Source organism: Oryctolagus cuniculus, chromosome 9, assembly GCF_964237555.1.
Source record: "Oryctolagus cuniculus chromosome 9, mOryCun1.1, whole genome shotgun sequence".
Lineage (NCBI taxonomy): Eukaryota > Metazoa > Chordata > Mammalia > Lagomorpha > Leporidae > Oryctolagus > Oryctolagus cuniculus.
The window spans coordinates 96,367,585-96,384,135 of NC_091440.1; the positions used below are offsets into that span (position 1 = coordinate 96,367,585).

General features: G+C 40.7%; 1 protein-coding gene across 7 annotated transcripts in view; it reads right to left on the reverse strand.

Moving 5' to 3' along the window:
- Positions 1 to 16,551, reverse strand: part of LOC100358094 (phospholipid-transporting ATPase IB) — a 167,132-nt gene that overhangs the window by 51,595 nt on the left and 98,986 nt on the right. For all 7 annotated transcript variants that reach the window (XM_070049180.1, XM_070049181.1, XM_070049177.1 and 4 more), the window contains exons 27-28: positions 12,874 to 13,057; positions 10,265 to 10,375 (exon numbers count right to left, since the gene is read on the reverse strand). In XM_070049180.1, the coding sequence (XP_069905281.1) occupies positions 10,265 to 10,375; positions 12,874 to 13,057 (295 nt within the window). The remainder of the gene's footprint in view (positions 1 to 10,264; positions 10,376 to 12,873; positions 13,058 to 16,551) is intronic.

Below are 16,551 nucleotides of genomic sequence, written 5' to 3' on the forward strand. Positions count from 1 at the left end.
TCTGTGGACTTGACTGCTCCATGTGCCTCAAATATGTGGAATCATACAGTATCTATTTCAAGTTGCTTATTTCACTTAATATCATATCCTCAAGGTTCATTCAAGTTGTAACTCATGACACAAGGCTGAACAATATCCCATTACATGCATTATTAAGTTGAAATTTTAAAGACCAAGAGATCCCAGAAATAAAAGGACTTTACTGAGCTGTTACATATTCTAGTTAAAAATAACAGACCAGTCCTGCGACCCATTCCCTTAGCCACCAGCAGCACAGCTACATAGTAGAGAGAAAAACGTCCAGTTAAAGAATTCTACAATGAGACTTACATGGAAAGCCAGAGCTTCAGCAAAAGTCAGCTTATGAAGACCCCTAGCACTTCTGCCAGCCAAGAGTTGGGCCACTGGAAATGGAACTGCCCTGGGGTCAAAGGACTTCAGGTCAGAGCCACAGACCTTGTTGGCTCTAAGCTGAAAAGCCTCTCACTCGGCCCAGCTTCCAAAGTGACAACTGCTGCTGAGGGGAAGGCCAAGTAGGGTCAGTAACACTGCAGGCAGAACTGCCAGTTTCCTGTTAGAGATGCCACCTGCTTTTACCTAGCCAGCTCTCTTCCCACACCAGCTAGGTAATGGAAGTCAACAGGGTGCCTTCCCCAAGGAGGTTCACACCTCCCTTAGGATGTGTGAAGACATAGCTAGACCTGAGTTTCATAACTGGCAAGGCCTTAAAGCTCACCTGCTTATTATCAGGCCCCTCTGTCAGTCTATTTGCCTCTCAATTGGAAAACTTATTCGTGTCTTAGCATCTTTCTTAGGCCCTCCAATAATAACTCTGTCCTTTGTTCTAGACCCTATCTAGCCCATTTGGGGCCTCATTCCTTTGTAATCATAGCCTCTACTCTAACATCAGTGGCTCTACTCCGACCTGTGTGTATTGATGGTCCTCTCCTCCACTTAATGTTGTATGATTGTTCCGAATTTTCTCTACAGACAAACCCCTCTACTCACAAGAGATGAGTGGCCTTTCTCCCAGTCTTGGTTGGGATCAGCTTCAGACCACATTCATCAGTCTTCACTAGAGTCCAGAGGCCTCCCCATCCTCAATTTCCTCTCCTCTGTGAAATCCTCTCATTACTTGGTTAACACCATTTTTAGGATCATTGGGTGCTATTCTCACTCTGTCTTTTACACTACCGTGTCTGTTTAAGTGGGTTTTTTTTTGTTGTTTTGTTTTGTTTTGTTTTGTTTTTGTTTTTTTTTCTTTCTTTTTTTGACAGGCAGAGTGGACAGTGAGAGAGAGAGACAGAGAGAAAGGTCTTCCTTTTGCCATTGGTTCACCCTCCAATGGCCGCCGTGGCCGGCACGCTGTGGCCGGCACACCGTGCTGATCCGATGGCAGGAGCCAGGTACTTATCCTGGTCTCCCATGGGGTGCAGGACCCAAGTACTTGGGCCATCCTCCACTGCACTCCCTGGCTACAGCAGAGAGCTGGCCTGGAAGAGGGGCAACTGGGACAGAATCCGGCACCCCAACCGGGACTAGAACCTGGTGTGCCGGCGCCGCAAGGCAGAGGATTAGCCTAATGAGCCGCGGCGCCAGCCTGTTTAAGTGTTTACAGGAGGTGATAATGGAACAAACCAAAGCCTTCACCAACCAGGTGGTCAACCAAATGCTGCTACAGGGATATACTTGGCTGCCCACCCAGGAGACAGCAGCTTGAGACATCGCCCCATGTCAGCAGGAAGTAGCTCTAAAGAGAGCTCATCGTCCTTCCACCTCTCTTGGACTTTTGGGGCTGATGCAATCCCATTCAATTCTTGCTTTATAAAAAACAAAAGGGGGGAGTGTGAGTAAAATGGCAGTCTTATCTGTGGTGTGATCTATGCCCCAGACACCATCTTAGGCTCTAGCACCACCACCACCCGCTGCCATTGCTGGAAGCCAGGTGACCCCATGGCTCAACCACAGGTGTCAGCTTCAACCTCACCCTAATGGGATTCGCTGCTCCTACTTCCCTGCTCATCCTCCAGCAAAGGTTTAACAGGAGCTGTTCCCCAATACATGCTCTATGGTCTGTCTCTCTTGGGGTTTCTTACCCTCTCTTACTCTCTTGCCCTCTCCCCCTGACCCATCGGGCTTCCCCCGCCCGACAATAAACCTTTCCTCTAAAAAAGAGTTCTACAATGAAACACCAGGGAGAAGAAAGCATAAATAAGATGCTTACATTCAGTCTACACTGACTACAGGTAAGAGAGATGGGGCAATACAAAGAGAGCAAAGTGTTGGGATAGGAGGGCAGTCCACAAAGAGAAGTACTGGGTGCTTCATGGTTGGTTGGTTTTGTAAGCAGAATACAAGGGAAACTTGGTGCTCATCTTCAAAACATGGGAAAAGAATGTCGAGTAGTTTTTGTCTTTGTTGCTTTAGGCTGAAGAAGTAAGTTAAGTAACTCCTCCTAACTTTTCCTGTCCTCCAATCTCTGGCATGAAACTAATTTTAGAAAACCTCAGAATCCTCCACTTATCAGCATATGGATATTTTGCTTACCCATTCATATGCTGATAGGTATTTGGATTGCCTCCACCTGTTGGCTTTTGCAAACAATACTGAAATGAACACAGGTGTGCAAATCTAGCTTTGAAATTCTACTTTCAATTCTTTTGGATGTATTCCCAGAAATGGGACTGCTGGATCGTATGGTAATTCTATTTGTTAAAGAAACTTATTACTACATTATATTCTCAGGGTCACAGCAAATGCATGGTAATTACTACAAAACAATTCTCTTCAATTCTCATGTTAATACAAAGAAAACAGATTCCACATAGCTCATAGATATAATTCTAAGAACAATACATCTTTTCCTCCCTCCTGCTTTACTCCTGCCTCTTTTCTTTCTTTTTCTTGTTCATTCTTTTCTTCTATTCTTCCTTCTTACCTTCCTTTCTTTCTCTCATTTTAATTTTTGAGATGACATGTTTTTAACTTATGCTATAGACAAAGGCTTAATGCTCCACTAAATGAAGAGTTCAATAAGTAAAAGGTAAAAGACCACTGTTCAGTGGAAATATAAGCAAGAGTTATAAACAATAATCAAATCAGAAGATGTCCATTTCACTCACATACAGTAAATTCTGAGATAACCACAGATCATTAAAATCATAGTAGTATATCATTTTGAATCATTGGTTTGACAAAGATATAAAATAAAGTTTGACAAAACTGTATTTGCAGAAGTACTGATACACACAGGCATTTCTATCTTTTTTGTTTTGTTTTAGTTATATTTTTTTTCCTTTTTTAGTTTCCTACATAAAAGGTAGAATATGCAGTATTTGTCTTTTGGTGTCCAGCTCATTTCACTAAACATGATGTCCTCCAGTTGTATCCATTCTAATGCAAATGACAAAATTTCATTTTTATAGTTGAATAATATTCCATTATGTAATCATATTTTATATATTATACATATATTACATTATATATATTACATTTTCTTTATCCATTCATCTGATCAACCAATCAGCTTGGTTGATTTCATATTTTGGCTATTGTGAACAATAGCCAAAAACAATAGCTATAAATATGGTGATGCCAGCATCTCTTTAATAAAATGTATTCATGTCTTTCACATATATATACCTAGTAGTTTGATCACTGGATCATATGGAAAATCTGTTTCTAGTTTTTAAAGAAATCTCCATACTGTCTTCCACAGTGGCTGCACTAATTGGCATTTTCATCAACAGTGTATATGAGTTCCCCTTTCTCCACATCCTTGCCAGCATTTGTTGCTCTGTGTCCTTTGAATAATAGCCATTGTGACGGGATGAGGTAATAGTTCATTGTGATTTTGATTTGCATTTCCCTAATGGCTAGTGATGTTGAATATTTTTTCATGTATTTGTTGATCTGTCGCTCCCCCTCTTCATGGAGGAACGACACAGGACCCTGCGCTGTTCCTCCGTCTGCTCGGCCCTCCCCGGGTCTGCTGCTGGTTCTTCCCAGGCTGGCTACCGACCCTTCCACCTCTGTGGAAGGGCGGCTCCCCCTAGCCACTTTCCCCACTTCCGCGGGGGAGCGGCACACCGCCGGCCAGCTCTCTCGGGGGCTGCACAGGTGTTCCTTCAGATAGATGTTCCTTCAGATGTTCCTGGTGCATGTTGTCTCTCTCCTCCTTTATAGTCCTCTTCCACCAATCCCAACTCTGCTACCCACACGCCGAGTACGCTGCTCTCCTCCAATCAGGAGCAGGTCCTGCTGTTTATTGGTTGAACTGGAGGCAGCTGTGTAGAAGCTGTTTCCTCCTCTCCCAGCGCCATATTGTGGGAAAGCAGATGCATAGAATAAGTCTTAATTCCAGTAACTTAGTCTAGTCCGAGTTGCTCCCAGTTGCTCCCCACATTGATCACTTGTATTTCTTCTTTTGAGTACTGTCTATTGATGTCTTTTGCCCATTTATCAATTGGATAGGCTGGTTTTTTTGTTGTTGTTGCTGTTGTTGCCAAGTTTTTTGAATTCCTGAAACATTGTGAATATTCATCCTTTGTCAAACAGCTGGCTTGCAAATATTTGTCCCATTGTTGGATGTCTCTTCATTCTATTGATTCTTGCCTTTTCTGTGCAGAAGCCTCTGAGTTTGAGATAATCCTGTCTATCTAGTTTTGCTTTTGTTGCCTGTGCTCTGAGGGTCTTACTCAAGAAGTCATCACCTACACCAATGTCTCAGTGTTTCCCCTACATTCATTGTCTTCCGGTAACTTCAAAGGTTTAGGTATTAAATTTAGGTCTTTGGTCTCTCTTGAGTTGAATTTTGTGTAGGGTAATAGGTAGGTATCTAATTTTATTCTTCTACATATACACAACCAGGTTTCCCAGCACCATTTGTTGAAGAGATTTTCCTTTCTCTAGTGTATGCTCCAAAAACTAATGTCAAAAATCAGCTGGCTGTATGTGTGTGGATTATTTCTGGGGTTTCTATTCTGTTCTATTGACCTATGTGCTTGTTTCAATGCCAGTACCATGCTGTTTTATTTACTATAGCTGAAGTCAGGTATTGTGATGCTTCCAGCTTGATTTGTTTGCTCAGGATTGCATTTTTGTGATTACATATGAATTTTAGTATTTTTTCCCCTGATTCTGTAAAGAAGATCATTGGTATTTTGACATAGATCGCATGGACTCTGGAAAATGTTTAAGGTAGTACATTTTTTAAGAAAGCTTTTATTTATTGAATACAAATTTCATAGGTACAGCTTTAGGAATATAGTGGTTCTTCCCCCCTATATCTACCCTCCCATGCCCACTCCCATCCCACCTCCTACTCCCTCTCCCATCTTATTCTTAAGATTCATTTTAAAATAATTTTATATACAGAAGACCAACTCTATACTAAGTAAAGATTTCCACAATCTGCACCTACACAGATAAACAAAGTAAAAAGTATTGTTTGAAAACAAGTTTTTACAGTTAATAACAAAAATGAAAACAAAATTTTACAGTTAATTCTCATAGCACAACTCATTAAGGACAGAGGACCTACATGGGGAACAAGTGCACAGTGACTCCTGTTGTTGAGTTAACAATTGACACTCTTATTTATGACATCAGTGATTGCCTGAGGCTCTTGACATGAACTGCCAAGGCTATGGGAGTCTTTTGAGTCCACACACTCAGACGGTTTTTAAACAGAACCATATGCAAACTAGAAGTTCTCTCCTCCCTTCAGAAAAAAACTACATCCTTCTTTGTTGGCCCCTTATTTCCACTGGGGTCTCACACACAGAGATCCTGCATGTAGATCATTTTTTGCCACAGTGTCTTGGCTTTCCAAGTGTAAAATGCTCTCATAGGTTTTTCAGCAAGATCTGAATGATTTAAGGGCTTATTCTGAGGTCAAAGTGCTGTTTAGGGCATTTGTCATCTATGAGTCTGCTGTGTGGACTGCTTCCCAAGTTGGAACATTCTTTCCCTTTAAATTCTATCTATTGTTATTACCAGATAATTAGTCTTATTTATGTGATCCCTTTGACACTTAATCCTGTCTATATGATTAATTACACACTTAATATGATCACTTTAACATGTAAGATGGCATTAGTACCACCCAGATTAATGGGATTTGGAGTCCCATGGCAAATTTTTAGCTTTACCCTTAGGAGTAAGTCCACGGGAATGTGTGCAGAACACCTCCCTCTCTTATTCCCACTCTTATTTTTAACTGGGATCTATTTTCAATTGGTTTTATACATCTCTGAATAATTCTATGTTAAGTAAAGAGTTCAACCAATGGTACTAAGTAGAAAAAGAAAATAATTTAAAAAATAAGATAATAAACTGTTCCTCAACAGTCAAGACAAGGGCTATTCAAATCCTTGCTTCTCAAGTGTCTATTTCACTTCTAAGGTTTCTTTTAGGTGTTCTGTTAGTTGTCACAGATCAAGTAGAACATATGGTATTTGTCCCTTTGGGACTGGCTTATTTCACTAAGTATTATGTTTTCTAGATTCATCCATTTTGTTGCAAATGATTGGATTTTTTTCCACTGTGTAGTATTCCATAGAGTATATATCCCATAATTTCTTTATCAAGTCTTCCACTGACGAACATTTAGGTTGATTCCATATCTTAGCTATTGTGAATTGAGCTGCAATAAATATGGAGGTGTAGATAGCTCTTTTATTTGCTGATTTCATTTCCTTTGGGTAAATTCTGAGGAGTGGGATGGCTGAGTTGTACAGTAGGACTACATTCAGCTTTCTTAGGTATCCCCAAACTGTCTTACATAGTGGTTTTACCAGTTTGCATTCCCACTAACAGTATATTAGTGTACCTTTTCCCCCACATCCTCACCAGCATTTGCTGTTTGTTGATTTTTGTATGAAAGTCATCCTAACTGGAGTGAGGTGAAACCTCATTGTGGTTTTGATTTGCATTTCCCTGATGGCTAGTGATCCTGAACATATTTTCATGTGTCTGTTGGCCGTTTGATTTCCTCTATTGAAAAATGTCTGTTGAATTCCTTGGCCCATCTCTTAACTGAATAGTCTGTCTTGCTGTTGTGGAGTTTCCTGATCTATTTGTAGATTCTGGTTATTAATCCTTTATTAGTTGCATAGTTTGCAAATAATTTCTCCCATTCTATCAGTTGCCTCTTCAATTTCCTGACTGTTTCTTTTGCTGTATACAGAACTTCTCAATTTGATGTAATGTCATTTGTAAATTGTGGCTTTGACTTCCTGTACCTCTGGGGTCTTTTCCAAGAACTCTTTGCCTATTCCAATGTCTTGCAGGGTTTCCCCAATATTCTCTAATAATTTGATGGTGTCAGGTCAAATATTTAGATCTTTAATCCATGTTGAGTGAATTTTTATGTAAGGTATGAGGTAGGGGTCTTGCTTCATACTTCTACATGTGGAAATCCAGTTTTCCCAGCACAATTTGTTGAAGAGACTGTCCTTGCTGCAGGGATTAGTTTTAGCTCCTTTATCAAATATAAGATTTCTGGGGTTTCTATTCTGTTCCACTGGTCTATCCATTTGTTTTTGTAACAGTATCAGTCTGTTTTGATTAGAACTGCCTTGTAGTATGTCTTGAAATCTGGTATTGTGATGCTTCTGGCTTTGTTTTTGTTGTATAAGATTGCTTTAGCTATTCAAGGTCTCCTGTGGTTCCATATGAATTTCAACATCATTTTTTCTAGATCTGAGAAGAATTGTATTTTGATTGGTATCGCATTGAATCTGAAAATTGCTTTCAGAAGAATGGACATTTTGATGATACTGATTCTTACAGTCCATGAACATGGAAGATTTTTCCACTTTTTTTATCTTCTATTTCTTTCTTTAATGTTTTGTATTTCTCATCATAGAAATCTTTCACATCATTGGTTAAATTTATTACAAGGTATATGATTGTTTTTGTAGCTATTGTGAATGGGATTGATCTTAGAAGTTCTTTCTCAGCCATGGTGTTGTCTGTGTATACAAAGGCTGTTGATTTTTGTGTAGTGACTTTATATCCTGCTACTTTATCAACTTCTTCTATGAGTTCCAATAGTTTCTCAGTGGAGTTTTTTGGATCCCCTACATATAGAATCATGTCATCTGCAAATAGGGATAGTTTGACTTCTTTCTTCCCAATTTGTATCCCTTTGATTTCTTCTTCTTGCCCAATGGTTCTGGCTAAAACTCCCATGAGTATAATGAAAGCAATGGTGAGAGTGGGCATCCCCATCTGGTACTGATTCTCAGTGGGAATGCTTCCAACTTTTCCCCATTCAATAGGATGCTGGCCGTGGGTCTTTCATAAATTGCCTTCACTGTATTGAGGAATGTTCCTTCTATACCAAATTTGCTTAGAGTTTTCATCATGAAAGTGTTGTATTTTATAAAATGTTTTCTCTGCATCTATTGAGATAATCATATGGTTTTCTTCTGCAGTTAATGTGATGTATCACCTTGCCTGATCTGTGAATGTTGAACCCTCCCTGCATATCAGGGATAAATCCCACTTGGTCTTGGTGGATGATCTTTCTGATATGTTGCTGGAATTGATTGGCTACAACTTTGTTGAGGATTTTTGTTTCTGTGTTCTTCAGGGAAATTGGGCTGTAATTCTCTTTCTCCATTGCATATTTTTCAGGTTTCAGAATTAGGGTGATGCTGGCTTCATAGAAAGGAGTATTCCCTCTCTTTCAATTGTTCTGAATAACTTGAGAACAACTGAGTTAGTTCTTCTTTAAATGTCTCATAGAATTCAGCAGTGAAGCCATCTGGTCCTGGGCTTTTCTTTGTTGGGAGGGCCTTTATTACTGATTCAATTTCTGTCTTGGTTATGGGTCTGTTTAGGTTTTCTATGTCTTCATGGCTCAATTTAGGTAGGTTGTATGTGTACAGCAATCTATCCATTTCTGTTAGGTTTCATAGTTTATTGGCATATAACTCTTTGTAGTAATTTGATGATTCTTTTTATTTCTGTGATGTCTGTTGTTACATTTACTTTTTCATCTCTAATTTTAATTGATTTGGGTCTTCTCACTCCTTTTTTTGTTAGTTGGGCCAATAGTGTGTCAATTTAGTTTACTTTTTCTTTTTTTTTTTATTTGACAGAGTTAAACAGTGAGATTGAGATTAAGAGAAAGATCTTCCTTCCGTTGGTTCACCCCCTAAATGGCCGCTACTGCCACAGCTACACTGATCCGAAGCCAGGAGCCAGGTGCTTCCTCCTGGTCTCCCATGTGGGTGCAGGGGCCCAAGGACTTGGGCCATCCTCCACTGCCTTCCTGGGCCACAGCAGAGAGCTGGACCAGAAGAGGAGCAACCGGGACTAGAACCCAGTGCCCATATGGGATGCCAGCACTGCAGGTGGAGGATTAACCAAGTGAACCATGGCACTGGCCCCCGTATTTAGTTTATTTTTTCAGAAAATAATCTCTTAATTTTGCTGATCTTTTGTAATTTTTTGGATTCAATTTTGTTGATTTCTTCTCTAATTTTAATTATTTTTTTCTCCTACTAGTTTTGGGTTTGGTTTGCTATTGTTTTTCTAGACCCATGAGATGTATTAATAGCTCATTTATTTGGTGCTTTTCCAGTTTCTTGATATAGGCACCTATTGCATTAAACTTTCCTCCTAACACTGATGTTGCTGTACCCCATAAGTTTTGATATGTTGTATTGTCATCCTCATTTGTTTCCAGAAATTTTTTGATACTCTTTTGATTTCTTCTATGACCCACTGTTCATTAAGGATCATGTTGTTCAGTCTCCATGTGTTTGCAAATGCTCTAGATTCCTGAGTTGCTGATTTCCAGCTTCATTCCATTGTGGTCTGAGAAGATGCATGGTATGATTTTTATTTTTTTGAATTTGCTGAGACTTGCTTTATGACCTCGTGTGTGGTCAATCCTAGGAAAAAAATTGCCTCCTGCCACAGATTTTCCATTTCAATGAGAGTGCAGCTAGGAGAACCCAGAGATTTCTGTTCGTTTCATCACAGGAGGATCTCGTGCTATCAGAGATGCATTAGACTTCCAAGCAGGGCATTTACTTCTAACCACATGTTATGTTAATGAATCATGAGATCAGTACCTGTTTCACTAAACGTAACTTTCTTTCTTCACTTTACCACTTTTGTGAGCAAAAACTTAAAGCAGACTCATATAATATTACTTTAAGTGAGAAAAATAAGAAAAAATTTGAACTACCAAGCCTGGTAAAAAGACCTAACTCCTCCCTGAAATAAAGCAAATCTCCTTTCTTACCTCAATGACGTACAACACCACGTTCTTGTAGAAACAATACAGTATGCATTTGGTCACTCGAAAATAACTCCAAGCTCCATGAACTAACAGAAGCTTCTCCAGGTAGCTAAACTGAAAGACAGAAACAACAGTCAAGGCAAGTTCCCCAAGTATAGTTCAGTGACAACCCCCACCAAATGTCACTCCCCGGTATTTCAAGGCCCCACTACTCCCTCTGGAGAGAATATACCGCAGAAGACAGACAGAATGAAACCAAAGCCACAATCTTAACATAGCAGTTTGCCATAGAAAAATTTTCAAAAGCTTCATAAAATCAACTCTTAGTGTTCAAAAAAGCACTAACAACCACTTAACAGCACTTTTTTTTTAGCCTGGAAAATGCTACTTGATTTTTCACTTGTCACCTGCAAGGCTTTTAATTTAATTGGATACATATTCAGGAATTAACTCATGAGAAAGGGGTCAGAATTATTTAAGGAAAAGCACCTTGTGTTGGAAACAGGAAATCCAAGCCTAGTCACTGTTTTTTCTGTCAGGTCAGGCAGAAGCCTATGTCTCTTGAGGCATCATTTTCTGTCGTGCTTGATTTATTCTTAGGTTGCTTTCCTCATTGTGGCCCTTAGAACCATGGGCTATACCACAGGGAAAAAAAGCATTCTTCAAAAAGTTCGTGGAAAGTATGTAATGAAAAAATTAAGGATGGATTTCAAATTTTTTTTTTTGCACCAAACTGAATTTATTTTTTCATTCTATTTCTCCATGAGCTCTTGGAAGTACCTTCAAGTAGACACATATATTAGCTTGTGTGTGCAGTAGGCTCTGCCATGTACATTTGTGTAGGCTACTTCATGACATTCACACAATGATGCACTTGACTAATGATGCATCTCTCAGAACATGTTCCCATCATTAAGCACTGGATGACTAGAATTGCAGAGACCATGGGAGGCATGCATCCCAGTGGCATCTCGAGATCAAGAACAGGAAATAGATGAGTGGTGTGGCCAGTCCTCTGTATATAGGCAGCATCCCTGATCAGAGTTCCGTGGCACCGTCCTAAACTCACACATCCTAACACACACGAGCCTGGCTTGCACTTCTATAAAAGCAAGGCAGTTTGTAAGGAAGAGAATTTCAGAACTGACCTGATTCGTAGATGGGTACCACATTGTTTCCTCTCTGAGGAAGAACACCTAGGAGTGCAGGTTGGTCCCACTCCTGTTCGAGGCATCTACTTGGCTGTGGCGATTACTAAACCACATAGCTGCTCTGACATGGCCCACAGTAAGGGCACAGCCCAACAGGGAGATCTCCCCAGAGCCTGTGGCTATTGCTAGGGAGCTTCTCAATGTGATTCCTCCATTCAGCAAGAAGGAAACCTGTTACTGTTAATTGCTTAAATGTGATGAAAAGATTATAGTTCCAGGGATTCAGCTCCTGAGAGCCACACCAGGCACAGTACTGGTCTCCCACATACACAGGGGCTATAAATCACAGAGTACACATTCTTAAATGCCTACCAAAAATGGCATAGCCACTCTGGAAGACAGTCGAATACTTACAAAACAGCCCAGTAAGGCCACCCCTTGGTATTTACCCAAAGGAGCTGAAATCTTACATCCACCCAAAAACCTGCACACAGATGTTTACAGCAACTTTATTGATAGTTGCCAAAAGTTGGAAAACACCCAAGATCTCATTCAATGGGTAAAGGCAAATAACCCGTGGTAAAAGAAATGAGCTGTCAAGCCACGAAAAGACATGAAAGAACCTTATAGTTCTCCCTGTAATACTGCATATCATTAGGTGAGAGAAGTCAGCCCAGAAGGGTTACATACTGCATGATTCCAAATTTACAGCATTCTGGGAAAGGCAAACTATGAAAACAGTAAAACGACCACAGGATACCAGGGGTTTCATGGGGGTAAGAATATTAATGGAGCACAGAGGATGTTTTAGGGCAGTGGAAATACTCTACTTCTGTCATGGTGCCTGCATGTTATGGTACATTCGTCCAAACCACAGAGTGTAGCACACGAAGGTGAACCCTAAGGTAAAGTAAGGCCCTTGGACGATAACAATGTGTCAATGTGGGTGCATCAGTTATAACAAATGTGCATCTCTGGTGAGGGTGGTTGATACTGGGGAGTGTGCATACAGAGGGAAAGAAGATATCAGGAAAAATCTCTGTGCCCTCTATATAATTTTGTTGTGAACCTAAAACTGCTTTTTAAAAAAAAAAAAAAAAGTCTAATTGTTAAAAAAAAAAAAAAAAAAAAAAAAAGCCCACCAAGATGTAATTCTTCCTTTAAAAAAAATGAAATGGGGAGATTATGTGTCTTTAAGAAATCTTCATCAATGGCCACCACACAGCAGAACACACACTGTAGATTATGGGAACTGAGGATTTAGAGATGACAGGAAGCATTAGCGGGGCCGTAGGTTCCTGGAGGCAGCTGCTTGACCAACCCCATTAGCTGATCAAAGGAAACCTCTGCTGCCCCAAGTGCGTAAGGACCTAACTGCACTTCTGGAGAGGTGGGTAGAGCTCTGGGGTGGATCAAAGGTTTTCACAACACTATGCCCAGCTGGTCACCCCCATGGCTGACCTGTGCGATGGCGTAATCCGAGTTGTTGGTGGCCTGCATGCCCTCGTTCCCGCTGATGCCCACTCCCACATGCGCCGTCTGGATCATGCCCACATCGTTGGCACCATCCCCGACGGCCAGGGTGACGGCCCTTACGTTCTTCTTGACGACGTCCACAATTTCAGCCTTCTGCAGGGGAGAGAGCCTGGAAAGGGAGATGGGAACAACGACATTTTACTCATTTGTTTTGGTTTGTTTCACCGCACGCTGTTCTGAAAGTTTTCACAGAGGAGATGATGATGATGTGCGTGTGGCTGCATTTAAATCATAGTTACGGGAAAATGTCCTAATTCTTTAATTGAGCTTTCATACACACAAAAAAGCCTCCACCCACACCCACCAAAAATGAAACAAACACAAACCACACAAGCTTCTCCAACATCTTAAAAGAAATACACAGCATCAGCCACCAGCTACCCCTCTAAGCAGATACACTTGTCAGTTTGTGCTTCCCCCACCAATTCCTGTAGTCTATCTGCAGCCTGCTATATGGGCACCAGTTCAAGTCCCGGCTGTTCCACTTCCAATCCAGCTCCCTGCTGATGGCCTGGGGAAGCAGTAGAAGATGGTCTAAGTGCCTGGGCCCTGCATCCACATGAGAGACCAGGAAGAAGCTCCTGGCTCCTGGCTTTGGATCAGCCCAGCTTGGGCCATTGCAGCCATTTGTGGAGTAAGTGAACCAGTGGATGAAAGACCTCTCCCTCTGTCCCTCCCTCTCTCTGTCTGTAACTCTGCCTCTCAAGTAAATAAATAAAATTAAAAAAAAGAAAGGAATGTCTATATGTCTGACACAGACTAGGATATGGCATTAATATGTTTTTCCTCAAGCTACAAAAATAAACTCAACAGTCCTAAAAATTTTCAGACTAGCAGATCATGTCTCTCCCTGAAATATTTGCAAATGCTTCTAAGAGCTGGGATTGTGCCAGGTCAAAGCAAGGAGCCCAGAATTCCATGCAGGTCTCTTACTCGGGTGGCAAGAACCCAAGCACTTGAGCCATCATCTGCTACCTTCCAAGAGCATTAACAGGAAGCTAGATTAGAAGCTAAGGGCATTCCAAGCAGTGGCTTAATCAGCTGTGCCACAATGCCTGCCTCCTTCATTTCCTTTTGAAGGTTCTTTTGACACTTAAAACTTGAATTAGATCACTTTATATCTCTTCCTGTTGCTCTGTCTTCTGTCAATTTAATTTGCAGACCCAGCCAAAATTTCCTAAGAGGGTAGAGGTGAAATTTTTCTTCCCTTACAGTTATGTATCAGAATGTAAATAGGAGCTAGACAAACACAGAGTTGTCCCTTGAAAAGATTACTAAAATTGGTAAAGCAATTTTACCTAGATGCATCAAGAGATAAAAAGAGAGAGAATAGATACAAACTACTAATATAAGGAAGGAGAGAAGGAACATTACTATGGTTAACACAGAAATAATAATAACCATGGAATATTGTTAAAAATCTTATGCCTTCAAATTTGCCAACTAGGTAAAATAGAAAAATCCCTTGAAAGACACAAAGTAACACAAGAGACACAAGAAGATGTCTGCAAAAGAAATGAATTATTAATGAGAAATTTCCACAAAGAAATTTCCACAAAGAAAACCCTAGGCCCAGATGGCTTCAATAACAATCTCCATCAAATATTTTAGGAACAAATAATACCAACACTATGGAAACGTTTCAGGAAATAGCAGACAAAAGAACACTTCTCAATTCCTATACCATGCCAGAATTATCCTACTAGCACAGCCTGTGAAAGAATAAAGCCAGAGACAAATAGCCTTTGTAAACACAGGCTACAAATTCTTAATGAAATTTTACTACATACAACACGTACAGAAAAACAGCCAAATTAAAATAACAAAAATGCAAAGCCATGAAGAACATTTAGACGGGATCTGCACTCACTCCCTTCCACCACTGCCTTTCAGGTTAGCAGTTTCAGCCAATTCCCTGCCCACCTGTTTTCACTGATTCAGAATACAGCTGAGTCAGGAGACTTCAACTTTGTAGCCTTTTATGTTTAATGTTCAGCTAATGGAGAAACTTAAAGGAGTTTGTTAAGTGGAGAAACTAAGATCCTGAATCACCTAAGTCTTGCTGATGTAAAAAAACAACTATTTCAACAAATCTAGTTTTGCAGACAGTAACTGGCCTTGTTCATGAGTCTAGGTGCAACAGCAGCCTGGGCCAAAACCTAAAGGTCACCCAACCCCAGGGCTATCGTCTGAATCCACATGAGTCAAATGGGAGACACCGTTTGAGTCTGTGTCAAGCCATGAATTCTGAAGCCAGGTTTTGGACCTCCCACGAATAGTTCTCTGCAAGCCAACTGCTGGAATTTTCTTTGTGGCAAAATTAGCCCCTGTGTTTCTCCCTCTCTGCTTCTTCGGGATATTCTACCATTGCTTCCTCCAGTTCTACCAACATGAGCATGGAATTTGAAGGAGAAAACATGAGCACTCCTTGAAATACTTGAATGACACAAAATGGAAACCAGTTAATTAGATCTGAATAGAAGAAATCAGGAATTTCGAATTGGCTATTAACGAATTTGCTTGCTTCCCCTGAAAATATCAGCTCTATATGCAGACTTTTCATTACATAAACTAATAAATTCCTCCTTTCTTGCCTAAACTGGATTTGAATTCTGTCTTTTGCAGCATAATTTCCATCATTTCCAGTACAGAGAGTTCTCACTGACATAAGATCGGGTCCCCAAGAATCCGGAAGGCTATATTACAGACAAAAGGTGGGACAGAGTACAGAGAAAAATAGAAGCTGTTGACTTTTTAAAAATAGATCCTAAATATATGTGAACTTGGACATTAAAATAAATGAGACATTTGAAGTAGATGGTGAAATTCATTGATTGAGGAGTGTTCTCAGATATATATAGAATACCAAGTTATCAATGGTTCAGTGATTGGTTCATTTCATATTCTTTTTTTTTTTTTTTTTTTTTTTTTGACAGGCAGAGTGGACAGTGAGAGAGAGAGACAGAGAGAAAGGTCTTCCTTTGCCGTTGGTTCACCCTCCAATGGCCGCCGCGGCCGGCACGCTGCGGCCGGCGCACCGCGCTGATCCGATGGCAGGAGCCAGGAGCCAGGTGCTTTTCCTGGTCTCCCATGGGGTGCAGGGCCCAAGCACCTGGGCCATCCTCCACTGCACTCCCTGGCCACAGCAGAGGGCTGGCCTGGAAGAGGGGCAACCGGGACAGAATCCGGCGCCCCGACCAGGACTAGAACCCGGTGTGCCGGCGCCGCTAGGCGGAGGATTAGCCTAGTGAGCCGCGGCGCCGGCTTCATTTCATATTCTAATTGCAGAGCAAGAAGCAAGTATTATGTACACACCTCACTGTTTTCTCAGTTCGGCCATCTTTGCTGTGGACAACTTGGTTTTTTAAAAATCACTGTTTTGACATGCATAATACTCATAACTTCATTTTTCTCTAAGTGTCTGAATTTTTTCCATATTTGTGCATTACTGTAAACACATGGAGGGCCTCTGATCTTACTGAAGACAATTCCTTCATCTTGTCATACATTGATAAATAATTTACAGTTGAAAAGGTAATAAACCTTAGGCCTAACAATCTGAATCAAGCACAGACTATTTCACTTCAGTTTGACTATCTGTTT